General features: G+C 43.9%; 1 protein-coding gene across 1 annotated transcript in view; it reads left to right on the top strand.

Moving 5' to 3' along the window:
• The window catches only part of LOC126419422 (uncharacterized), a 308,724-nt gene extending 282,742 nt beyond the window's left edge, over window positions 1-25,982 (top strand). The window contains exons 10-11 of the mRNA XM_050086609.1: window positions 14,535-14,761; window positions 25,870-25,982. Coding sequence (XP_049942566.1) covers window positions 14,535-14,761; window positions 25,870-25,982 — 340 coding nt within the window. The remainder of the gene's footprint in view (window positions 1-14,534; window positions 14,762-25,869) is intronic.
• The last annotated feature ends 1,959 nt before the right edge of the window (window positions 25,983-27,941 follow it).

Genomic DNA, 27,941 nt, shown 5'->3' with positions numbered 1-27,941 from the left:
TTACAAATACTGGAGAAATATCTAGCGGTGGCGTGAGGGAGTTGCAAATACTGGCTTCATACCACGTTCCTTAATCGAATCAGTTTCTAAATTCGATGATTTCATTACGAGCTTACACCGTCGGCGACGTGTAACCGCGCTATTGGTCTGTTAATATACTCTCCAGGGATCACTGTCGACATTCAGTGTTGCCGTATTTGTGCAGAAAACCATTTCATTGGGAAGCAATACCAGATCTCGATTTATGAAGCTAGTATAGCTTTTAAAATGGATATTTGTCTGCGCCAGTAGAACGAATACCGTTTGTGACAGTAATGCGGTTGTTACGATCGTGTTTTTAACATCTGATGGCTTGTAAGACGATTATACCTCTCTTTCTAAGACACAGTGGTACGACTCGCAAGAAAAACTTGTGGCACATGTCCACCCATCACTGATTTTCGCTCCATATTGTTTCGTATCGCCTGCATTCAGTTATTGGCGGAGTATTATATAAAGTAGTAGGGGATGCGTGAAGGGTTCGCCTTGAGCATCATGCTTGTAAAGTATAAAGTTCCGGCATGTGCAAAGAAAATGGCTATGTCCAGTCATAAGGAAGGCACGGATTTCATGTGTAATACTGTGGTAGCCGCAAAGAGAATGAATAATTATTTTTTTTTTTTTACTAGGAAAATTAGGTCAAGCCATAAGAATGGTTCAGATATTTGTATTTCCAGAATCAATGTCATCAGCAGGGGTCACTTTCGATGCTTCACTCATTGTCAAATGTCCAGTTGAGACCACAGTCGTAATATTTAATTGTTACTACAGCGATCAAACATATATGTGGCCAGTTTCCTGGAACGATTCTGCATGGTGTGCGAGGAGTACGTGGTGACTGTGGCCTATTCTCCCTTCCCTAGCGCTGGATCCATTGCAGGCGACTTGAAGACCTGACTCTGCACTTCTGGGCACCAAGATCTGATCTCAAAGCCTGTGACTACTTAGTATGGGGTTATGTGAAGGAAGCTGTTTACGTCCCGCCTCTACCAACCACACTGAATGATTTGCGGAACCAGATCACTCCTGCCGTGCTCTCGTAACACCGGATACGCTTTCGCATGTGTGAGACGAGTTTCACTACCTTATCAATGTTTGCGGTGCAGCCAACGGTGGTCACATTGAACATTTATAACATTTATCACATTTCTATTTATTAATTGCAAGTTGTTACAAATTATTAAATTTATTAATTTGATATCAAACATTATGAAAAATGACTTTGAAACTTCCTCTTTTCACTGGTATAAATCTTGTTCATTTTGGATTTGTACCTGCTGTATGCAAGATGAACAAGTGATGATTTTGTTTGGTGCCGAACACGAATTGTGTGCTTACTACATCGATACAGTGTATGGTGATATACAGTGTGAGTCACCTAACATTACCGCTGGATATATTTCGTAAATCACATCAAATACTGACGAATCGATTCCACAGACCGAACGTGAGGAGAGGGGCTAGTGTAATTGGTTAATACAAACCATAAAAAAATGCACGGAAGTATGTTTTTTTAACACCACCCTACGTTTTTTTAAATGGAACCCCGTTAGTTTTGTTAGCACATCTGAACATATAAACAAATACGTAATCAGTGCCGTTTGTTGCATTGTAAAATGTTAATTACATCCGGAGATATTGTAACCTAAAGTTGACACTCGAGTACCACTCCTACGCTGTTCGATCGTGTGCATCGGAGAGCACCGAATTACGTATGGATCCAAAGGGAGCGGTGATGGGCCTTAGGTACAGAAGAGACTGGAACAGCACATTACGTCCACATGCTAACACCTTTCTATTGGTCTTTTTCACTGGCGCACATGTACATTACCATGAGGGGTGAGGTAAACGTACACACGTGCATTACTGGTCCGTGGGCAATCCTCGCTGGCTCAGACAGGTAGAGCGACAGCGACCGTGGACTGTAAATGTATGGTGCGGAATCATTGGCGACCACCTCATTGGTCCTCACTTCATTGCAGGGGCCCAAACAGCTGCAACATACATCGCGTTTCTACAGAATGATCTGCCAACGTTGCTCGAAAATGTCCCACTGGAAACGCGTCGACGTATGTGGTATCAGCATGATGGTGCACCTGCACATTCCGCAATTAACACTTGGTTGACCCTTGACAGGATGTTCCACGGGCGTTTCATAGGACGTGGAGGACCCATAAATTGGCCAGCCCGTTCTCCTGATCTTACACCTCTGGACTTCTTTCTGTGGGGCACGTTAAAGGAGAATGTGTACCGTGATGTGCCTACAACCCTAGAGGATATGAAACAACGTATTGTGGCAGCCTGCGGCGACATTACACCAGGTGTACTGCGGCGTGTACGACATTCATTACGCCAGAGATTGCAATTGTGTGCAGCAAATGATGGCCACCACATTGAACATCTATTGGCCTGATATGTCGGGACACACTTTATTCCACTCCGTAATTTAAAACGGAAACCACGTGTGTACGTGTACCTCACCCCTTATGGTAATGTACATGTGCGTCAGTGAAAAAGACCAATAGAAAGGTGTTAGCATGTGGACGTAATGTGCTGTTCCAGTCTCTTCTGTACCTAAGGTCCATCACTGTTCCCTTTGGATCCCTACGTAATTCGGTGCTCTCCGATACACACGATCCAACAGTGGAGGAGTGGTACTCAAGCGTCAACTTTAGGTTACAATATCTCCGGATGTAATTAACATTTTACAATGCAACAAACGGCTCTGATTACGTATTTGTTTATATTTTCAGATGTGCTAACAAAACTAACGGGGTTCCATTTAAAAAAACGTAGGTTTGTGTTACAAAACATACTTCCGTGCATTTTTTTATGGTTTGTATTAACCAATTACACTAGCCCCTCTCCTCACGTTCGGTCTATGGAATCGATTCGTCAATATTTGATGTGGTTTACGAAATATATCCAGCGGTAATGTTAGGTGACTCACCCTGTATAGCAGGGTTAGAGATCGGTTTCACGATGAAATATTCAAGCTTCCGTCATCAGCGCCAGAGCAGTGTAATTGAGGAAGTGTCTTTCCATATTTAACGATCTGTAGACCACTTTTGCAGGGCTTAAATGTCAGTGCAATAGTTTTACAATACTTTAGCCGCTGAAAGTCTCATCTGCAGAAAAAAAATGGCGGACCGTGCTCTCACACCAGCAGCAGCAGCAGTTTGGCGGGTAAATTCAGTAAGAGCCAATCAGAATGTTCGCCGCACTGGGTAGCTGCGCTGTGTGAGGCGTCTTGTGACAGCCCCCATGGCTCCCCTGTCTGCGGTTCGACTCCTCCCTCGAGCATGGATGTATGTGTCGTCCATAGCGTAAGTTAGTTTACATTAGATCAAGTAGTGTGTAAGCTTAGAGACCGATGACCTAAGCAGTTTGGTCTCATAAGATCTTACCACAAATTTACAAATTCTCCGAATGCTCCATTCATTCACAAGACTTACGGAAAGTTCGGAGAGGAGCATTATTTCTTCTTTGTTGAAGTGTTCATAGACGAGTTGAAGCAGACTGTTCATCACTGGCGTGATGTAGTCCCTCATCCGCCATTGTGGCATTGTTACATCTCTAGACCAGCAGCAGTTGGACACCAAAAAATTCCAGCCATTTTTCTCTTCTCTAGGACAGTGCTTCGAATTCTGTTTGCCGTCTGTGTTTAGACAGTGCTCTCTTTCCATACAACAAGAATGCCTTTATGATTAATAGTGTTTTTGCAAGCATGCACAGACATGATGAAGCCTTTTATCGGTGAGTATATGAGCGAAACATTTACCATTTCTGAGATATGTGTTGGAAGGACAACAGATGATGGACAGGCTGTCCCATTAGGATTGCTTGGAAGAATGCATCCTGTGTCTCATCTGGGTTATTTCATTAATGGTTTCCGAAAGAATTGCAAAAGATATCTATAGCGTGTCGAGAGTGAAACTTGGCTGTTATTTACATACACATGAGATGTCAGTATAACATTGACAAGCACTTAGATGTGCTTTCTGGACAGAATCGCTAGGCAAACATCTCTCAGTGAGAAATTAGGCCTGCGCTGGACCCACAGGTACAAAGGCTATGCATCAGCTGTGGTGGCTACGTAAACACGTGTTTCGACAGGAATTCCTCAGATGTCAAGTATGAAATGGATTGTACCACCTGTGGGACCCAAATTTAGACCTGCACGTGGCTTGGCAGCTGACAGCTGCATCGTTGCTTTCTGAGGGTCGCAGGTGCACCCGAAATACTGGCAGTGTGTGCAGTGCTGTTCTCTGCTTTGTGATCGATAGGTTTTTACCTCTGTAATTCAGTGTGAAATGTGTTTTATGACGAAATTCCTTGTGCGATCAGAATGAAAAATAAGAGATCGATTTAATTACTTATTACAAGGCCTGCATCTTTCCAGACTGCAGGGAATGATGAGCAAGAGTAGTCCAGCCCCCGCAAACTAATTTTTTTATAAGTAGACAATTAAAGCCTTCAATTTCCTGTCACGAGATCCTTCAGAGGGCCACCAATTTCTAGGTAGGGGAGGGAAGGGTAGAGAGGGGATGGGGGTTTACCATAGGGGGAGGGGTTAATTAATTGAGAAATTTAATCATGTAGTCAATCAGATTGGTAAGAGTGAAAGGGGCTATTTGAATAACTCAGACCTGAAAGTGTACCTTTACCTGCGAGGGGGAGGGAGGGGTGGGGGGTGTAATTGATTTCCTGAAAACTTCTTTGAATACATAAATAAACTATATTCAATACACTGCCATGAATCCCATAAATTGTTTAAATAAACAATATTCCACACATTGTCTGAATTGTTTAAACAATATTCCATACACTGCAATCGATTTCCAGACAAATTCATTACCTATTAAATAAACTACATTCCATTCACTGCCATATGTAATTAAACAATAAACTGTACATTGCCGAAATTAATTAAACAATATTCCAAACACTGCAATCGTATTCCCTCCTAATGACCGATCAATACAGTCTTTTTCCCACCAGATCCTGGGAGGGGGAAGAGATGGGTGCTAAGGAGTGTCCCAGAAAGCAGATTTACTTAATTGATTGATTTAATTAATTCATCACTCAAATTGATATCAAAAGTGCGCTTGTATCAGCGAGGGGGAGGGTGGTAGAGTTTGAAGTTCCCTGAGGGGGTGGGTGGGAGAGGTAGGGATGGATAAGGTTGAGGAATTGTCAATCAAAAGGATTAACAATAGGTTAATGATCTGTCAGTCAAAAGAGAACAATAGTTTTGCCTGTAAGTGCATACCTGCCCCTGATGTAGGCAAACTGCACTAACAAAATGCACCACAACATAGTTTGTCCCACTACTAATAGATTCTGGCGGTAAACCGAAAATGCCAGTTTGTTCCGGTCACTAGCTGTCATGCCCATGCACCTGCACACCAAGCAGAATCGTTCTAGGAAACCAGACACATATTTATCACCGTAATTACAATTACATATTACGATTGCAGCCCCAATATAGTGACTTTCGACAGTGAGTGAAGTGCCAAAAAGCCTCCTCCTGATGTCTTCTGCATTCTTGTCAATAAAAAACACCGCCTCTGTCTTTTATTTCAAGCATCCTATGTGTTGTGGGAGCAGTAGCAGCATAATTTACGCTACACGATGCCCATTTTTATGTGAGAGCCAATGGAAGAAAATGTGTTATCATTGGTTTAGCACTTGACACAGACCTTTAAGCCAAGGTAGAAAAAAGAAGTATGGTGATGTACAAAGCTGTAGTCATACACTGATTGGATAGATCAGAGCAGAAAAGCAATGTATCAAACAAAAAACACAAGGACCCTCATTTTTGCCTTATAGTCTGTGGAATATAGCCCTCCTACAGTACGGGCGATGATACTTTACACTGGTCTGTGCAAGCGATTTCAATTACTTGTCACCTGCTCCAGTGGATTACATGTATATTTAATGGGATCACCACATATGGCCAATGTCAACACCAGACGGATTTGTTTCCCGATATATTGGAGAAGAGAGACGCAGTAAAATGTTATCGAGTTCTCTACTGGGTGACGTTAGCACAGTTTTATAGTTCGCAGTTTTTCTCTGTTGGATACTATAAAATAACAAGTATAGAGAGAATCTTTGGGTGAGAGACACGAATATACCCTGATGGATGCAGGTCTCCTTCGAACTGCAGTACCTGTATGTAGTTTGGAGAGACAAAACAACGCAGCAGCAAATTTCTTGTCCTTCCTCTAGTTCATATATGATGTGGAGTCTTCCTAATTTTCCCGATAAGAAACAGCACCATAAGTGCTTGTACTGTCTTTTCCACTACCTACTGTTGCAGGAGAAAACTTCGTTTGGCGCTGGCCTTACACACTGTACACAGTTGTGAGAGCTACAACATCATCTTCCCATTTCCACCGAGTGGTCTAAACATGGTCCTGTTGCATTAAACTGGGTGTTGTGTGACGTCCTTAGGTTGGTTAGGTTTAAGTAGTTCTAAGTTCTAGAGGACTGATGACCATAGATGTTAAGTCCCATAGTGCTGAGAGCCATTTGTACCATTTTTTGTTGCATTAAGCAGGGGATGTGTGATATATGGACTTTGATCAGCAGGCTTATAAAGTATGTGTTTGGATTTAAAGTTACTGTGATCATTGTTCCGACATTTTCAAAGGAAATTATTATGTCTTGTCATAAGGGAGGTGCGGATTTAACATGGGAGATTGCATCAATCGCCGTAAGAGGTATGAAAAATTTTATCTGGAAAATTATGTCGTCATAAAGTGGATATTGATATTTTCAGAGCCACTGCTACTTTCCTCGTTGTCAAAATTCGCCATATTGGGGCTGAAATTGTAACATTTAATTGTAATTACAGTGATAAATATATGTCTGGTTTTCTACAGCGATTCTGCCTGGTGTGTGGGTACTTGGCAAAGGTAGCCAGTGACCAGAACGAACTGACATTTCTGGCTTACAGCGAGAGCCCTAGCTGAGCCACCCAAACTGGAAATGTGGGGTACAAGCACGCAGCTGACCTAACCGTGTCGCCCCTAGGGGGGGTGAGTAGCGAACTAATACTCAGTATGTGCCTTCGTGATCGCGTGTGTTGCGAGTATTTTCCATGGGAATGTGCGAAGATTCTATATGACAAGTGATTGTGCTGGATAAGTATTCCCTACCATGGAAATTGGCCATTTGACTGCTTGTACCGCTGTGCATTATAAATATTTCCCTTCTTTATTTGGTTAAGAGAACGTCGATTGTGATGTGTGTTTTCGTATCTAGATAGTGAAAAACAGATGGAAGAGACATTTGCTGGTTCACTAGACATGAGAGACAGACACGATTATAAGTATTAAGCCCTTTGTAGAGTACAAGGATGATTTGGAATCTGATATATCATTGACACCGATCTTTTTAAAAAACACGAGTGTAACAAAGAGTTTCCTTTATTTTAAAGTTTTCATGTAAAGATCTCCAGAGACGAGATAGCTTCTAGTTACTCATTGGTTTGCAGCATGTCCCACATATTGACCTCGCTAAAGTGTAGGGTTCTAGGGATATAATTTCCACTCTGTATCTTCGGAATTATAACCACATAGCATACTATTATGTGGTTGATGTCAGAAATATCGAGTAAATGGTATGAAATTCTGGCAGTCCATGTTAAAATATAAATGCTCTTGTAAACCCAGGATCTGCAGATGCTCTCAATTCGTTGCAGAAACTACGGGTGCGAGCAGGCCAGATCGGAACCTGTACCGTTAGCGGACATCTCTGATTTCTGTGGTAGCCAGCCTAGCCTTTGTACACCAGTTCAGAGAGTGACCACTGTCCGCATAGAGCGCTCTGATCGTGCATCAGGCCAGCGTGTGTGGGGTCAGTTGTCTCATGACCGCTGGCCACGGTGGATGACCGACCAGCCTTGGGGAAATTTCTTGAGCTGCAGCTATATATAGTGCATGTGCCTATTTTTCTTGAGGAAAAGAGGGAAGGGGGGCAATCTGCCTGTCTTTGCAGTATATGTACGAGTGTCTGATGGTTGATAGCTATATGCAGGGTGCAGAATGATGATTTTGGATGGTGCAGGATATAAATACATCGGTATGGTATGGTGGTACAATTGTTTGTGGCCATGCAGCCTGGGACGAGACCGGTATCAAGGAGAAAAATTCAAGTTTTCCTCCTCATTACCATAGAGTGTAATTGAGGAAGTGCCTTTGGCGATATTTTCCGTAAATCATGGTCAATAGACCACTTCCACTGAGTTTAACTGTAAGTACAATACGACTTCTATATGTTTTTCGATCTGTGCAAAATAGTTAGCCGCTAAAAGTCAAGTAATGTGTCCCTCTACAGCAGCAATTTAGCTGATAAGTTCATTGGGAACCAATCAGAATGCTCCTTTCACAGGAAGCTCCATGGTGTCAAAGAGTCACAAGACATTGTTTGTATGGGGCATAGGAGCCTTTACAGACTGGTTTGAAGAAGACAGGGGTAAGGTATCTTCAGAAAGTTCCATGACGTCTGAGAGTCACATGATATCTTCTCTGTTCGAGTGTTCGGAGACAAGTCCAAGTTGACCATCCTCCTCTGGTTTGTACAGATGGGATGTTGTCCCCCACCCCTCCCACACCTGCCGCTGTGGCTTTACAGCACCTCCAGAGCAGCAGTTGTAGGACATCGAAAATTCACCAAAAATTCCACCCATTTTTCTCTTCTGTATTTAGAATTCTCTCTGGTTTTTTTTTTCACAATCTAATGTAGGATTCGAAATACACTCCTGGAAATGGAAAAAAGAACACATTGACACCGGTGTGTCAGACCCACCATACTTGCTCCGGACACTGCCAGAGGGCTGTACAAGCAATGATCACACGCACGGCACAGCGGACACACCAGGAACCGCGGTGTTGGCCGTCGAATGGCGCTAGCTGCGCAGCATTTGTGCACCGCCGCCGTCAGTGTCAGCCAGTTTTCCGTGGCATACGGAGCTCCATCGCAGTCTTTAACACTGGTAGCATGTCGCGACAGCGTGGACGTGAACCGTATGTGCAGTTGACGGACTTTGAACGAGGGCGTATAGTGGGCATGCGGGAGGCCGGGTGGACGTACCGCCGAATTGCTCAACACGTGGGGCGTGAGGTCTCCACAGTACATCGATGTTGTCGCCAGTGGTCGGCGGAAGGTGCACGTGCCCGTCGACCTGGGACCGGACCGCAGCGACGCACGGATGCACGCCAAGACCGTAGGATCCTACGCAGTGCCGTAGGGGACCGCACCGCCACTTCCCAGCAAATTAGGGACACTGTTGCTCCTGGGGTATCGGCGAGGACCATTCGCAACCGTCTCCATGAAGCTGGGCTACGGTCCCGCACACCGTTAGGCCGTCTTCCGCTCACGCCCCAACATCGTGCAGCCCGCCTCCAGTGGTGTCGCGACAGGCGTGAATGGAGGGACGAATGGAGACGTGTCGTCTTCAGCGATGAGAGTCGCTTCTGCCTTGGTGCCAATGATGGTCGTTTGCGTGTTTGGCGCCGTGCAGGTGAGCGCCACAATCAGGACTGCATACGACCGAGGCACACAGGGCCAACACCCGGCATCATGGTGTGGGGAGCGATCTCCTACACTGGCCGTACACCACTGGTGATCGTCGAGGGGACACTGAATAGTGCACGGTACATCCAAACCGTCATCGAACCCATCGTTCTACCATTCCTAGACCGGCAAGGGAACTTGCTGTTCCAACAGGACAATGCACGTCCGCATGTATCCCGTGCCACCCAACGTGCTCTAGAAGGTGTAAGTCAACTACCCTGGCCAGCAAGATCTCCGGATCTGTCCCCCATTGAGCATGTTTGGGACTGGATGAAGCGTCGTCTCACGCGGTCTGCACGTCCAGCACGAACGCTGGTCCAACTGAGGCGCCAGGTGGAAATGGCATGGCAAGCCGTTCCACAGGACTACATCCAGCATCTCTACGATCGTCTCCATGGGAGAATAGCAGCCTGCATTGCTGCAAAAGGTGGATATACACTGTACTAGTGCCGACATTGTGCATGCTCTGTTGCCTGTGTCTATGTGCCTGTGGTTCTGTCAGTGTGATCATGTGATGTATCTGACCCCAGGAATGTGTCAATAAAGTTTCCCCTTCCTGGGACAATGAATTCACGGTGTTCTTATTTCAATTTCCAGGAGTGTATGTCATGAACTTCTAGATATGTAATTGCTCTGATTTTCCCATCTGTGCTTAGGCACTACTGTGCTCGGAAAAAAGCGAAAATAAAAATAAGAGCCTTAAAATTCCTGACTCCAGCAGCAAATATAAACTAATCCCACTCAGCGTTTCAGAAAAGTAATTGAACACCACAGCAACTGTAGGACTCAGAAGTTTTTCTCTCTAGCAATGCCTTCAGTGAAGCAACTAAACCACCAAAAAGTGGTAAGCGTCCTGTTTAGATTTACAGAGATATTTATTTCGGCTTCCAAATATCGTCGTTTTGGTGTGGTATATCGGATACTGCAATGGTATCGGTACCGAGATCTATTTCCAACAGAAGCTCGCGAACTGTCTCAGGGAGGGAGGTTCGGAGGTTTCACAAGTATACCAGAAACTGCTGCGATCTTTTCAGAGTCTGTGTTTAAGTATGGAAGTATTACTCAGAATAAAACATGTTATTACATCGCAAACTGTTTCAATATTCTTGCGTCCTCTGCTAAGCACTCTTTCTCTCTTTGTCCAGTGGTACATGTAGTTCCTGTGACATCTTAAAGATACATATGAGGTAATATTCCACACATGGCTTAAACACCAAATTTAATAATTCCTAAAGCAATTCATGTTCAGTGACAAGGACTATAAAGGTTGCAGATATTTCCAGCGAAACAAGAAGCACTTTGCATGACCGTGGTGTTGACGGTGGCCAGCGGCCAGTGTGGAGCAGCTAATCACGTGGCTTCGTCCAGTGACCATGACTCTGGTGCATGAAGCACATGCGAGAAATTTTTTCAGATATGTTTAGCGCGATCTGGGGCAGTGTAATTACGTGGTTCCCTTGACTATGTGAATAAAAATAATAGTATCGAAATTTTTCAACAGCTTCAATATCGAGCCATACTGCGATTACAGAAATAAATAAACAATATTCTTAAACAAACTGCTTAAATAATGCCTTATGCACGCTATATTAGCCTACTGTCGAAAGGTCCTCCCAGTCCAGCAGTTCGACACAGACTAAACTAATTTCCTGCCAATTTCCAACAGAGTAGGGGGAGGAGCAAAAGTGCTCTCTGGTGTTGGTGTTGTGAACTAGATCAGTTGATCTCCAGGCCTTAAGGTGAACACACAAAATCTGATATTCCCACCAATAAATTTGAATTTCCTGCCACTTCTTCTTTAATTTTGCGCCATTCCCTGGGGGTACATTTGGGTTAGTGGAGGTAGAGCAACTGAGGTAGAGCAACTGACATATTTTGCCACCAAAATTTGAATTGCCTCCATGACATGTGAGATATTGCCACGTCTATGACCACTATCTTGGATCCGCCATCTTGAATAAATTTAGCAACAATGCAAAATGGGGTGATGCCCGCTTCGTTCCACTACTCATCACAACATAAAAACTGGCTGAACATTTGCATTGTCAACTCAAACCATAAAATATAAAACATCACAAGCCGGCGGATCCACCAATACCGAGATACAGCTGAAAAATAGAAAGCCGCTGCCGTCACCTACTAACGATAATATTTATTTAAAGCGTGATGCTCAGCACCAGCCGTACTACCATCTGTCATAAAATCTTTGAGAAATTCTGGTCCTTGACTATTGTAACTTAAAACTACCTCTAAGCTGCAATCTGAATGGAAATAGCATGTGTAAATCATATTTCACTAGCTGAAACATGTTTGTGGCTACTGGTGAAACATCTGATGTGGAAGTTGATGAGTTTATAAGGTTATTAAAGTTTGTTTTATCGTTCAACTACTTTAATAGTAAGTTTTATGTACAAGATAAAGGTTTAGCAATGGGATGTGCATTACCAAGGCCGACGGCAGACATCTTCTTGAATAAGAAGGATACAGCTTTTTCAAAGATAAATGTTAAGTACAGTTACAAGATATGGATTTACAGAAGACACGTTGATGATGTTTTCATAGTATATCAGGGGTATGAGGAAAAAGTAAATGAGTTGCTGATTGGCTTCGAAAAGATACATAAAGATATAGCTTTTAAAGTAGAGCACGAGCAACCAGGTGTCTTAAATTATCTGGACCTGAGGATCGAGAATAAGAATAATAAGCTCGAGATGGGGATTTTTAGGAAACCCACGTTCACAGTGGCGATTATTGGTATGCTACCCTCATAAGCATAAATTAGCATTTTTCAAAAATGCGATACATAGGGCTAATTCCGTACCTCTAAATCTGGAAAACAAGAAAGAAAAAATGAAAAACCTTAGACAAATAGCGGTGGAAAAAGGCTTTGACTTGTGTTTGAAAGGTCAGTTTGATGTAGCAGTTAGGCATGGTAACCAGCAAAACTACAAAAATCCAGAGAAATATAGAGTCATGCCATATTTGGATACCATCTCACAGAAATTATCGAGGTTTTTTTTAGCAGGAAATGGGTTAGAATTGCTTTCAAGATGGACAATGAATTAGGACAGAGGCTGAGGCATAAGATGGACACAGATAAGACGTGGATGAGGAAATCGATATTGTATGAAGTAAAATGTCAGGACTGTGTAGCAGGATATGTGGGGCAGATGTGACGCAATTTTAAAGTTAGATTCAAAGAGCAGAGTAATAGAGAGAACGGCTCGTCAGCTGTAGCAAAGTATATCAAGAATGAGCAACATTCGTGGGGGAATATAACAGAAAGAATGACGGTGGTTGCTATCAAATTTAGAGGAGGTAGAGATTTGTTATGCCTAGAAGTAAGAGTGCATCTCCGTTTTAAATGAGAGGGAGGAAGTGTCTGAAGGGCATTTCTGAACACACGTTAGCAGTATCCACCTTAAGAAGCAGCCACCAATATATTTTACCTAGTGACATAGGAATTACGTATGCTATTTCCGTTCAGGCTGCAGCTTAGAGGTAGTTAGAATGACATAGGGACAGATAGGCATTTCTCAAAGATTTTATGATAGACGGTAGTGTAGTTGGTGCTGAGCAGTAGGCTGTAAGTAAATATTATCGTTGGTAGGTGATGGCAGCGGCTTTCAGCTTGCAATTGTTCCTCGGAAACGGTTGATGCACCGGTTTGTGATGTTTAATGTTATGTGGTTTTAAGTTGTGAGGGGGCCTGAGGCATAAAAAAGTTTTTAAGGTAGGCTATAACACAGGACGTCTGTAACCCTTATTTGTCTGTCGGTATAAGGAGGATTGTTTTATCGGGTTTCCTCGCTTTCTAGCATTTGAAAGCGGGGTAATGTTGTCTCGAAATATGTTGTGGGAATGATCACACAATTGAAAATTGTGCTGAAAATCCTCTATATTGCTTGAATAACAGTTGTATGATGGCTTCACATCGGTTACCTACAATAAGCTTGTCCGGCTTCTTGTGAACTTTCGTTCTGCAGTAAGTGATCAGTAACAGGTAGGATTGATGGAGGGCATCGAAAAAGTTCAAGTAAAGTTTCTTCGTTTTTTATTATTATGAAATGGAAATAGGGCAATAGTCTCGCGGACATGTTACGGGATTTGGAGTGGCAGTCATTCGAATATATGTCGTTTTCGTTGCAGCGAGATTTTTTCGAGTGAGATCTCCTCGCGGAGTTTAAATCATCCAGATTCTCCTCCGAACGTCAAAATATTTTTTTTGACGCCAACCTTGATAAGGAGAAATTACCATCGTGATAAAATAAGTTAGAGCTCCCACGGAAAGATTTAGCTGTTTATTTTTTCCTTGCGCCATTACAGAGTGGAAGGGTAGAGAGATAATTGAAAGTGATTCTATAATCCTCTGCCAAACACTTAGATGTGAGTTGCAGAATAATCTTGTAGATGTAGATGTAGATAAGATGCTCATCAAACTCTAGTAGCAAATGCTACAAGAGAGGCATTGTGCTCTATGGAAAGGTGTACTGTTAAAATTCCGAGAGCGTAGAATGTAAGAAGATCCAGGCAACTTATTACTTTCGCCCAGATACAACTCGCAACATAACCGTGACGTGAAATTAGAGCTTATACAAAGATTTACTTAGAGATGTTCTTCCCACACACCATCTGTGAATGCAACAGTGAAGAGGGGACATAATAGTTGTACTAGATCTTACCTCTGTCACACAACAAGGTAGCTTCGAAATATAAAAGTAGGTGTAGATGTAGATTGTTTATGTCGATGTAGATTTTAGATGCAGATGTAGAGTTATTATGTCGATGTAGATTTTCGACGTAGAAATAGATTTTTATGTTTATACAGATATTTTGAGGTTTTTTTGTAGATGTAGATTTTTTATGTAATTGTAAATGTGATTCGCCACAAAGGATGTTCTCCTTTGCAGGCTGGCCCTGTACGGCAAACTGTTCGGCCTAATGGGCGTAACGTGGCTGATGGAGATCGTGTCGTGGGCAGTGGGCGGGCCTGCCTACGTGTGGATCGTGACTGACCTGGTGAACGTGATGCGGCCGGCGTTCATCTTCTACATCTTCTGCTGCAACCGCAAAGTCGTGAGGCAGCTGCGCACCAAGCTACCCGGCAGCTGGCCCTGCGCACTTGCGCCCTCCCAAGGTACAGTGCAGCCAAAGCACGTCGTCACACGGAACTTGGCAGCCAAATATACACTACTGGGCATTAAAATTGCTACAACAAGAAGAAATGCAGATGATAAACGGGTATTCATTGGACAAATATATTATACTAGAACTGACATGTGATTACATTTTCACGCAATTTGGGTGCATAGATCCTGAGAAATCACTACCCAGAACAATCACCTCTGGCCGTAATAATGGCCATGATACGCCTCGGCATTGAGTCAAACAGAGCTCGGATGGCGTGTACAGGTACAGCTGCCCATGCAGCTTCAACACGATACCACAGTTCATCAAGAGTAGTGACTGGCGTATTGTGACTAACCAGTTGCTCGGCCACCATTGACCAGACGTTTTCAATTGGTGAGAGATCTGGATAATGTACTGGCCAGGGTAGCAGTCGAACATTTTCTGTATCCAGAAAGGTCCGTACAGGACCTGCAACATGCTGTCCTGCATTATCCTGTTGAAATGTGGGGTTTCGCAGGGATCGAATGAAGGGTTGAGCCACAGGTCGTAACACATCTGCAATGTAAAGTCCACTGTTCAAAGGGTGAGACCGTGACGTGTAACCAATGGCACCCCACACCATCATGCCGGGTGATACGCCAGTATGGCGATGACGAATACACGCTTCCAATGTGCGTTCACCGCGATGTCGCCAAACACGGATGCGACCATCGTGATGCTGTAAACAGAACCTGGATTCATACGAAAAAATGACGTTTTGCCATTCGTGCACCCAGGTCCATCGTTGAGTACACCATCGCAGGTGCTCCTGTCTGTGATGCAGCGTCGAGGGTAACCGCAGCCATGGTCTCCGAGCTCGTAGTCCATGCTGCTGCAAACGTCGTCGAATTGTTCGTGGAGATGGTTGTTGTCTTGCAAACGTCCCAATCTGTTGACTCAGGGATCGAGTCGTGGCTGCACGATCCGTTACAGCCATGCGGATAAGATGCCTGTCATCTCGACTGCTAGTGATACGCGGCCGTTGGGATCCAGCACGGCGTTCCGTATTACCCTCCTGAACCCACCGATTTCATACTCTGCTAACAGTTATTCGATTTCGACCAATGCGAGCAGGAATGTCGCGATACGATAAACCGCAATCGCGATATGCTACAATCCGACCTTTATCAAAGTCGGAAACGTGATGGTACGCGTTTCTCCTCCTTACACGAGGCATCACAACAACGCTTCACCAGGCAACGCCGGTCAACTGCTGTTTGTGTATGAGAAATCGGTTGGAAACTTTCCTCATGTCAGCACGTAGTAGGTGTCGCCACCGGCGCCAACCTTGTGTGAATGGTCTGAAAAGCTAATCATTTGCAAATCACAGCATCTTCTTCCTGTCGGTTAAATTTCGCGTCTGTAGCACGTCATCTTCGTGGTGTAGCAGTTTTAATGGCCAGTAGTGTACTTAAGCAGAGCTTGCCTCATGCTGTAGTAATATAAAGAGAGTTCTCTAAATTATACACTTATTTATGCATATCTTTCACCACTGAACATTAGAGCCCACAGATCCTCTCTTACACCTACCCAATCACCTTTAATGAGTCAACGTTAGAATAAGTGTAGTACATGAGCAATATTAGCCAAAACTTTATGATGATTAAAACGGCACACATTTGAAATGCAACATATTTGCTGTTTTGCGTGGTGTAGATTTGACAAGTCCTTGGGGGTTTTCGGAGGTATGTGGCCCTAATGTTTACGAACAGGTCACGCTGTTCCCGGTAATTACCGGGTGACAGGCTGTGGATTCAGATCATTCAAAAAAAAAAATAAAATAAAATAAAAAAACTAAAGCGAACACTTGTCTGGGCTTATCCATAGATACTCGACCGTTTCTGAGAAACCGACGCTCAAAATTTTAGAGGTACTTTATGTTCCTTTTATCGACAAAATAGATTAGCAGAAAAGGTGGCACAGTGACAAGCGTTGCAGTTTTACTTTTTTGCTCCCCATGTTCGAGACCGGACTGTTGTTTTTATTTTTGTTTTTCATTTATCTATTCATGTCCGTACAAGATTACTGCACTAATGCTTTCCAATGTGTATTGAAATAACGTTGTCCTTATTCATCTACTAATTTTATGTCTGGTGAATGAATTTTTAAAAAATCAATAAATCAACGAGAAAATTATTTTAAATTGTTTTCGCTGTGATTCCCGTATTGTATCTTCATTCATGAGCAATAGCAGGCGCCAGTTTTCGGTTAAACGATCCGTTATGCGTGGTTTGCCGCGAAGTTACTACGAATGCGTGAAATCTTCAACAACGTTAATGATTTTTCTTTCTCTGAGTGATATTCGTGTGAAGAAACGTTACTATGGCAAACTTCCCTTCACACGTGGTGTTTGGAATGTTTCTGCGATCAGTATCGTCCAAGGGAATGCAGCAAAAGTTCCTGTACAATAAACATAAGCATAAACTGTAAGAATTCATATAAGAACTGGCATAAGGACGAAATATAGGAATATGAGAATTCAAAAAGATTGTAGCCCCTGATATTACCAAACACTTATTACGATAAACCAGTTGTGATTTCACAATTAATGTAAGCCCTTGTGCCCCAAACTTGATTAGAAACATTCGTGTACTAGCCTTGTATAGACGTGGAAGGATGAATGAAAAAAGAAATAAAAACAATTATGAGGCTTCAAATGCGGGGCGAAAATTTGAGAGGCCGCGACGCCAGCTAGTGTGCCACAATTATGTCTGAGATTATCGCCCGCTATATAAAAGACATTTCAATTACGTCAAAAACCTTGAACGTCGTTTTCTCAGAAACGGTCGAGTATCTGTGGAAAAGCTAAGACAAGCGTTCATTTATTTTCACTCCTCTTCCAACGAGCCAAGTCTCCGGGAAATTGAGTTATGGCACTTGCCGTGTTCACCTCATGAATGTTCGGGGCTGACAGGCCGAAAGTAAATCTGTTGTTTACAGTTGTTAGTTCAGGAAGCCACCGCAATTACCACGCTGACGTCACTTGTATGCCAGGAGTAAAATCGGTTGTAGAACTTCTTGCACAGACAGTGTAAATCTACCCAATGATGGAGGTTCAAACTTCTGAAACTTGTGCATGGTAAGAGTAAACTTTTTTGCACGAACTCATGATTTCACGGCGATATACAATTCTCTCGGGCTCCCAGCCTCGTCAAGCGGTTAAAAACTCACAAGATTTCGTCCAAGCGCTCCTTGTCCATTGTCGTGATGACGGACGCCACGACATTCACCACACGAACTGACGCAGAAGCCATCAGCCGAAACACTGTGGATTTTTAGCGCCTCAAGAGAATGCCATCAGTAACCTTGTTGTTTCAATCGATATAGGTAATGGTTCCAGTAAAGCCCAACTTAAAATGTTTGTGTTTAAAATGCACTCCAATCCCTCACCTAGAAAACGTTACCAGAAGCCTACGGCATCGATACTATGATAATCCTTCCACTTCTTCTGACACGTTAAACCAAGTATACCATACTTACTGTTCCCCGTCTGAAATACGTTAATGGCTATACACAACGGAATCTCACTGCAAGAAAAGCACATAAGATTCTGCGATATGCAAAAAAAGCTGACCTCCCCGTGTTGTTTCCTTCGTTGAAGAACTATGCTACACAGCTGTAATACTAATACATTGTTCTTTCTTACGTTAAGATAAATCAGATCTGTGATGGCGAACTCTTCTGCTCTTTCTTAATGTCAATTAGTTCAAAATGTTCAAATGTGTGTGAAATCTTATGGGACTAAGGTCATCAGTCCCTAAGCTTACACACTACTTAACCTAAATTATCCTATGGACAAACACACACACCCATGCCCGAGGGAGGACTCGAACCTCCGCCGGGACCAGCCGCACAGTCCATGACAGCAGCGCCCAAGACCGCTCGGTTAATCCCGCGGGGCTGTCAATTAGTAATCGAAGGATTATTGCAATGAGAAAGACGTATGATCACTCCTTTCTCATTATCTCTTATTTATTTTCACGGTTATTTTGTTACACAAACCGTTATGAGACAGTGTTACTACTTACTTCACTACGTGTGTTCACTCTGTTGCACCCAATCAAAACAACTTGTTGATGTAGGTTTAATTTTATATTCACTAAGGGTCCTATCTTCCACTCTCACTATCCTGTCTCCACACTTTTAATTACCTTACCACTTCTTCACGAAAGTCGATCTCACTTCATACAGTCACTCCTACGTCCAACAATTTCGGGTTCCAGCACTGGCCTCCGACTCCCATTCGGCCACAACTGCCTGTCTTGGCGTCATTCTCCACGGGTAGATCTTTCAGCTGAAGTCACTCTGGTAGCCTCCTCACATCTTCTGTTAGAATTTCCACTTACTCCAATTTCTTTTCATATGATCTAGCGATATAATTAGTTCTCTTCTCTAAAAATTTCCTTTTCTCTGTGCTGCTTTCTTTTAATCAACGTCTACATCCTCTGAGGTTTGAGTTAATTCACACCATACTTTACATATACGCAGTTCACTTGCTTATCAATGAATGAAATGTAGGGTGACCACGGAATTTTCCGTAAATACGAGGGTCGGAATTTTAATAGTGGCAACTATTTATTTACAGCTCGTATAAAATACATACGAATTTCAAAGTTTTACTGACTTTCAAAGTATTAGTAGTCACCAGCATTGTGTATAACCCGTTGCCAGCGATGTGGAAGTCATAGGATACGTACTCTTAGCAGTGCCAGTTGTGTTGACAGTTGGAGCGGCGCGGTCTGTTGCCCGACGAATTTGTAGCGGTTCTGAAGCGAATGCCGTGAAGTGTTTCCTTCAGTTTAGAAATCGAGCTGAACTCACGAGGGCTTAAGTCAGGGGAGAGCAGTAGTTGGTACAGCACAGCAGCCTCATCGATCAAACAAAGCAGTAAAAGTTTGCACTGTACGTGCTTGAGCATTGTGCTGAAAAATGATGGTCAGGTCCTGCAGAAAGTGTCATCACTTCTGTCTCTATGCTGTTCATTTTTGGAACACAACCTACGACCAGCGTAGAAGTGATGACACTTTCTGCGCGACCTGACCATCATTTGCAATGCTCAAGCACGTACAGTGCAAGCTGTTACTGATTTGTCTGACAGATGGGGCTGCTAAGTGCTATACCACCTACTGCTCTACCCTGACTTAACCTCTCGTAAGTTCAACACGATTTCTAAACTGAAGGAAACACTTTACGGCACTCGCTTCAGAACTCCTACAAATTCGTCGGGCAACAGACCGCGCCGCTCCAACTGTCAACACAATTGGCACTGCTAAGAGTATCCTACGACTTCCACATAGCTGGCAACGGGTTATACACAGTGCTGGTGACTACTAATACTTTGAAGGTCAGTAAAACTTTGAAACACGAATCTATTTTGTAGGAGCTGTAAATAAATAGTTGCCTATATTGAAGTTCCAGCCCACGTATCTTCGTCTTGCAAAATCCATTCAGATTTTCAAGCCCGCACCTCGCCAAGTGCAGACGACAGTTTTTAGCCCTGCCAACGTATATTTTTTAAGAATATTAGTGTGCAAAACTACCATGTAACATAGCTCGATGAAACTTGGACCATTGAAATAACTACTATAGTGTAATACAGAATGTACACTACTAGCCGTTAAAATTGCTACACCAAGAATAAATGCAGATGATAAACGGGTATTCATTGGACAAACATGTTATACTAGAACTGACATGTGATTACATTTTCACACAATTTGGGTGCATAATAGATCCTGAGAAATCAGTACCCACAACAACCACCTCTGGCCGTAATAACGGCCTTGACACACCTGGCCATTGAGTCAAACAGACCTTGGATGGCGTGTACAGGTACAGCTGCCCATGAAGCTTCAACACGATACCACAGTTCATCAAGAGTAGTGACTGGCGTATTGTGACGAGCCAGTTGCTCGGCCACCATTGACCAGACGTTTTCAATTAGTGAGAGATCTGGAGAATGTGCTGGCCAGGGCAGCAGTCGAACATTTACTGTATCCAGAGAGACCCGTACAGGACCTGCAACATGCGGTCGTGCTGAAATGTAGGGTTTCGCAGGGATCGAATGAAGGGTAGAGCCACTGGTCGTAACACATCTGAAATGTAACTTCCACTGATCAAAGAGCCGTCAATGCGAACAAGAGGTGACCGAGACGAGTAACCAATGGCACCCCATACCTTCACACCAGGTGATACGCCAGTATGGCGATGACGAATACACGCTTCCAACGTGCGTTCACCGCTATTTCGCCAAACACGGATGCGACCATCATGATGCTGTAAACAGAACCTGGATTCGTCCGAAAAAATGACGTTTTGCCATTCGTATACCCACGTTCGCCGTTGAGTACACCATCGCAGACGCTCCTGCCTGTGATGCAGCGTCAAGGGCAACCGCAGCCATGGTCTCCGAGCCGATAGTCCATGCTGCTGCAAACGTCGTCGAACTGTTCGTGCAGATGGTTGTTGTCTTGCACACGTCCCCATCTGTTGACTCAGGGATCCGTTACAGCCATGCTGATAAGATGCCTGTCATCTCGCGTGCTAGTGATACGAGGCCGTTGGGATCCAGCACGGCGTTCCGTATTACCCTCCTGGTAGGACGCCATTCCTCCACCAGCGCTGTTGACAGCTGCTGTATGTTTGTTAGTGCACGTAGAAGCGCTGTAACGTGTCTCCCCAGCGGGTCCCACACGTGCTCGAAGAGATTTAAGTAGGGAGACCGAGCAGGCCAGTCCGTTTGCCGAATATTCTCTCGTTCTGAGAGCTCTTCCTCCTCCTGCGCAGTTCGATGCGGTCGCGCCTTATCGTCCATAAAAATGGATTCAGGGCCGCAAGCACGTCTGAAAAGCCGCACACGTGGAAGAGGAATACGGTGTCACAAAAACGTTGACCGGTGTGGGTATTCCCTTGCAACATTATACCTCCCCACACCATAAAACCTGGACCACCAAAACGATCTTGATCCACACTGTACATGTGTATTGTGTGTTCCCAAGTCTCTCCACATGAGGGTACGTGGGGCATTCGGCCCTGACTTTATTTTTATGGATGACAAGGCGCAACCGCTTTGAACAGTGCAGGTTGAGGAGCTCTTGGATCGGGGGGCGATGCGGTTAGGAGACGTATCGCAGTACATCTACATGCACCAACAACCTTCTAGAATTTGTCAATTGCGCTGATGGAGAAATGGAACGCCCTACCACAAGAAATCCTTACTGATCCTGTAGCCAGCATGAGAGCACATTGCAAGCCATGTATTGCCATCCGCATTGGTGTTATACCCTATTAAGAACCATGTCTCTCCTTTTGTACTGTCAGGGGACTATCATAAATCGAGATCTGCATCTACATCTACATGGTTACTCTGCAATTCACAGTTAAGTACCTGGCAGAGGGTTCATCGATCCATTTTCATGCTACTTCTCTACCATCCCACTCCCGAATGGCGCGTAGGAAAAAGGAACACCTAAATGTTTCCGTTCGAGCTCTAATTTCTCTTATTTTATTATGATGATCATTTCTCCCTACGTAGGTGGGTGTCAACAAAATATTTTCGCATTCGGAAGAGAAAGTAGGTGATTGAAATTTCGTAAATAGATCTCGCCGCTAAGAAAACCGCCTTTGTTTCAGTGACTGCCACCCCAACTCGCGTGTCATATCAGCGACACTCTCACCCCTATTACACGATAACACGAAACGGACTGCCCTGTTTTGCACTTTTTCGATGTCCTCCGTCAGTCCTACCTGGTAAGGATCCCATACCGCGCTGCAATATTCCAGCAGGGGATGGACAAGTGTAATGGGTTTTTCGCATCTTCTAAGAGTTCTGCCAACACAGAACTGCCTTTGTTTCGTCTTCCCCACAATATTATCCATGTGGTCTTTCCAATTTAAGTTGCTCGTAATTGTAATTCCTAGGTATTTAGTTGAATTGACAGCCCTTAGATTTGTGCGATTTATCGTATACCCAAAATTTATCGGATTTCTTTTAGTATCCATGTGGATGACCTCGCACTTTTCTATGTTTAGTGCCAATTGCCACTTTTCGCACCGTACAGAAATTCTCTCTAGATCATTTTGTAATTGGAAATGATCGTCTGATGATTTTACTGGACGGTAAATTGTAACTTCATCTACAAACAATCTAAGGGGGCTGCTCAGATTGTCACCTAGATCATTTATGTAAATCAGGAACAGCAGAGGGCCTATGACACTACCTTGCCGAACGCCAGATATCACTAGTGTTCTACTCGATGATTTACCGTCTGTCACTACGAACTGTGACCTCTCTGAGAGGAAATCACTAGTCCAGTCACACAACTGAGACGATACTCCATATGCACGCAATTTGGATAATAGTCGCGTGTGAGGAACGGTATCAAAAGCCTTCTGGAAATCTGAGGTCTCTTGTCGACAACAGTCATCACTTCATGGGAATAAAGAGCTAGCTGCGTTGGACAAGAACGATATCTTCTGAATTCGTATTGGTTATGTATCAATAAGTCATTTTCTTCAAGGTGATTCACAATGTTCGAGTATAGTATATGTTCCAAAATCCTACTGCAAATTGAGGTCAGTGATGTGGGTCTGTAATTCGATGGGTTACTCCTATTTTCTTTCTTCAATATTGGTGTGACCTGTGCTACTTTCCAGTCTTTAGGAACGGTCCTTTCGTCAAGTGAGCGGTTGTATATGATTGCTAAGAAAGGCGCTATTGTGTCTGCGTACTCTGAATGAAACCTGATTGGTATACCATCTGGACCGGAATACTTGCCTTTCTTAAGTGATTTGAGTTGTTTCGCAACACCTAAGATATCTACTTTTAAGTCACTCATGCTAATAGTTGTTCTGGTTTCGGATTCTGGAATATTTACTTCATCTTCTTTCGTGAAGGAATTACGGAAAACTGTATTTCGTAACTCCGCTTTAGTGGCACCATCATCAATAACATTTCCATCGCTATCGCGCAGTGACGGTATTGACTGTTTTTTGCCACTGGTGTACTTTACATACGACCAGAATTTTGAGATAATGTTTCATTGTGGAAACTATTAAAGGCATCTTGCATTGACGTCCGCACTAAATTTCGAGCTTCCGTGAAACTTAAATAGTCTTGGGGATTTTGGATGAAGCTGCAGTAGAATTATTGTACTTGAATAAAAGTGTCATTTCTGCTAGTCTCAGTGTGTACTTCTTTTAGTTACCCGCTGTACTATACTGTATCAGTTCTTTCTACACGACTAGCCATTAAAATTGCTACACCATGAAAATGACATGCTACAGACGCGAAATTTAACCGACAGGAAGAAGATGCTGTCATATGCAAATGATTAGCTTTTCAGAGCATTCACATAAGGTTGGCGTCGGTGACGACACCTACAAAGTGCTAACATGAAGGAAGTTTCCAACCGATTTCTCATACACAAACAGCAGTTGACCGGCCTTGCCTGGTCAAACGTTGTTGTGATGCCTCGTGTAAGGAGGAGAAATGCGGAGCATCACGTTTCCGACTTTGATAAACGTCGGATTGCAGCCTATCGCGATTTCGGTTTATCGTATCGCGACATTTCTGTTCGCGTTGGTCGAGATCCAATGACTGATAGCAGAATATGGAATCGGTGGGTTCAGGAGGGTAATACGGAACGCCGTGCTGGATCCCAACGGCCTCGTATCACTAGCAGTCAAGATGATAGGCATCTTATCCGGATGGCTGTAATGGATCGTGCAGCCACATCTCGATCCCTGAGTCAGCAGATGGGAACGTTTGCAAGGCAACAACCATCTGCACGAACAGTTCGACGACGTTTGCAGCAGCATGGACTATCAGCTCGGAGACCACGGCTGCGGTTACCCTTGACGCTGCATCACAGAGAGTAGCGCCTGCGATGGTGCACTCAACGACGAACCTGGGTGCACGAATGACAAAACGTCATTTTTTCGTATGAATCCACGTTCTGTTTACAGCATCGTGATGGTCGCATCCGTGTTTGGCGACATCCCAGTGAACGCACATTGGAAGCGTGTATTTGTCATCGCCATACTGGCGTATCACCCGTCATGATGGTATGTGGTGCCATTGGTTACTCGTCTCGGTCACCTCTTGTTCGCATTGACGGCATTTTGAACAGTGGACGTTACATTTCAGATGTGTTACGACCAGTGGCTCTACCCTTCATTCGATCGGTGCGAAACGCTACATTTCAGGAGGATAATGCACGACTGCATGTTGCAGGTCCTGTACTGGCCTTTCTGGATACAGAAAATTTTCGACTGCTGTCCTGGCCAGCACATTCTCCAGATCTCTCACCAATTGAAAACGTCTGGTCAATGGTGGCCGAGCAACTGGCTCGTCACAATACGCCAGTCACTACTCTTGATGAATTGTGGTATCGTGTTCAAGCTGCATGGCCAGCTGTACCTGTACTCGCCATCCAACGCCCAGGCGTATCAAGGCCGTTATTACGGCCAGAGCTGGTTGTTCTGGGTACTGATTTCTCAGGATCTATTCACCCAAATTGCGTGAAAGTGTAATCAAAAAAAATGGCTCTGAGCACTATGGGACTCAACTGCTGAGGTCATTAGTCCCCTAGAACTTAGAACTAGTTAAACCTAACTAACCTAAGGACATCACAAACATCCATGCCCGAGGCAGGATTCGAACCTGCGACCGTAGCGGTCTTGCGGTTCCAGACTGCAGCGCCTTTAACCGCACGGCCACTTCGGCCGGCAAAGTGTAATCACATGTCAGTTCTAGTATAATATATTTGTCCAATGAATACCCGTTTATCATCTGCATTTCTTCTTGGTGTTGCAGTTTTAATGACCAGTAGTGTATATCTGGTGCAATTTCATCAAATTACATTACTTAGCAGAGTGACACATCGTGCGGAAATTACTTCTGTACTTGTTTCGTACACCAGTGTATTTGAATTGTATTAATGAAGCCTGACGAGCAGCGGCCGCTTCCAACTTGCTTCCCTGTAAATGCCGGGTAAATAAAAGAAGCCCCCGTGGTGTGCTCCTCCAGAGAGAGACGGCAGTGACGGCGGATGGTGATGGCTGGCTGGTTGACAGGTGGCGACAGCGTCCGCTCCGGGGGCGGCAGCAGCAGCGGCGCCCACTCCAGACCCACCGGCACCGCCTCCACCTCCGCCAACGCCCTCGAGATGGCCAGCCTCCGCTCCTGATGACGCTACCGCGCACCGAAACGTCGCGCACCAGCTGCGGATGGCCAGCGACTTAGGACGTCTCCCGACGTAACACAGTCTTATCCGTGTCGTGGACGCGTAATGATCGAGAGGTTACCTTCGTGAAACTCTACAATATCTATTGCTGTAATCTACTAGTATTATCAAAGTACCTGTCATTTACATTGTCAAAGAAAGTGTAGATTTTTTCAGATGCATTAGAATACTCACAAATTTTATTATCTGGTGTGTAATAAAATATTTCAAACCGCAACAAATGATCTGTAATGTTGTTATACTTGAGACTAAGTAAAGTCATTCATCCTTTGTATTCTCTGAGGTGATACCTTACGTCAAGTCTAACACAGATGTTTGGGACTGACTCAGCACTATGGAGCAAGAGTGCAAATAAATGCTTAGAAACAGTTTTCAACGAAAACATTTTATTTTTTATTTTTCCATAGTTGTGGACCACAGTCATAGTACATTTTTTCAATGAGATAAGTCTTGCCATTTGACTGTACATTTTTATTATTTACCAGCCACTACCTGCCCGCAGCTCGTGGTCGTGCGGTAGCGTTCTCGCTTCCCGCGCCCGGGTTCCCGGGTTCGATTCCCGGCGGGGTCAGGGATTTTCTCTGCCTCGTGATGGCTGGGTGTTGTGTGATGTCCTTAGGTTAGTTAGGTTTCAGTGGTTCTAAGTTCTAGGGGACTGATGACCGTAGATGTTAAGTCCCATAGTGCCCAGAGCCATTTTGAACCAGCCACTACCCACGGCTGTGCTCCCAGATCAACAGTTTTATTATCATGAGTGACGGTAAGTAAGCTACTGTACGTGCAATGACGTCAGCTACCTTCAGGTGTCTGCCTGTTTGGCTCCAACACCAAAGTGGCGGCACGTACTGCATTGCTGCTGAGAGTGTATATGTGTAGGTATAGGCAGGAGAGTGTTCCATTTAAGTTAGTATTCATTATACAATGTGTACATTATGCAAGAAAGTTAATATTTTGTATCTGTATACGATTAATACTATTTATTTTCACTGATGTGTAAAAGTCTTAGAATAGTACTAATCATACCCCCACATGCACTAACATTGGTATTCGTCTGTACCACTTCATATGTTACTACTTAGGTAACAACCGCTGTAAAAACTTCATAATCTAAGAATGAGATATAGTTTGTTTATCTCGCCTGGCGTTAGACACGCTGGTATAAACATACCACCATTTCACATAAACTCAAGCCAAAAAGGCGTCATTAACGTTTAAACATAACCTTCCTGCAATAAACAAATCGATGTCCAAAAAAAGTAAGAATATATTTCATGGTATAAAATGCTAATCCATTACACTCCAGTTAACATACGTAAAAGACAGGGCAGACTCATGTGACAAAACAATAAAACACATAGTGGCGTCACAATCATTTTTTTCCTTCTACGATATTTCGACGACTTCATTGGTTGTTTTGTCATATGTAAGGTGCAAATTTCGTTGCTTATTGTTTGGACTTGAACTAAACCGCAAGCAGTGAGCAACGAAATACACACATCAAAAAAAGTTTTGCATCACTCCGGTTCCCAGAACTCCTGAAGACGGACGTTGACTGTGGATATGATATCACAGACAAAATCGCTTTAACTGCTCAGAGATGTCACTAAACCCGCCCAAAGACGTAAACAATCATGCATAAGCAGCGCATATTAGACGGCAGCCCATCATTTCCAGTCAAACCACCAGGAAGGAGGTACACGGCTCGTGTTGTCTGTAGTTCAGCCATGCCTAGACGGTCAATGCCGCGGTTTCATCGCTTCCGCATTGTTACTTTGTGCCAGAAAGGGCTCTCAACAAGGGAAGTGTCCAGACATCTCGGTTTGCACTAAAGCGAAGTTGTTCGGACACGGAGGAGATACAGAGAGACGGGAACTGTCGATGATATGCCTCGCTCAGGTCGTC

This window comes from Schistocerca serialis, chromosome 9 (assembly GCF_023864345.2).
Source record: "Schistocerca serialis cubense isolate TAMUIC-IGC-003099 chromosome 9, iqSchSeri2.2, whole genome shotgun sequence".
In the NCBI taxonomy this organism is placed as follows: Eukaryota; Metazoa; Arthropoda; class Insecta; order Orthoptera; family Acrididae; genus Schistocerca; species Schistocerca serialis.
The sequence above is the reverse complement of the archived record's forward strand: the minus strand, read 5'-3'. Positions and strand labels throughout refer to the sequence as shown.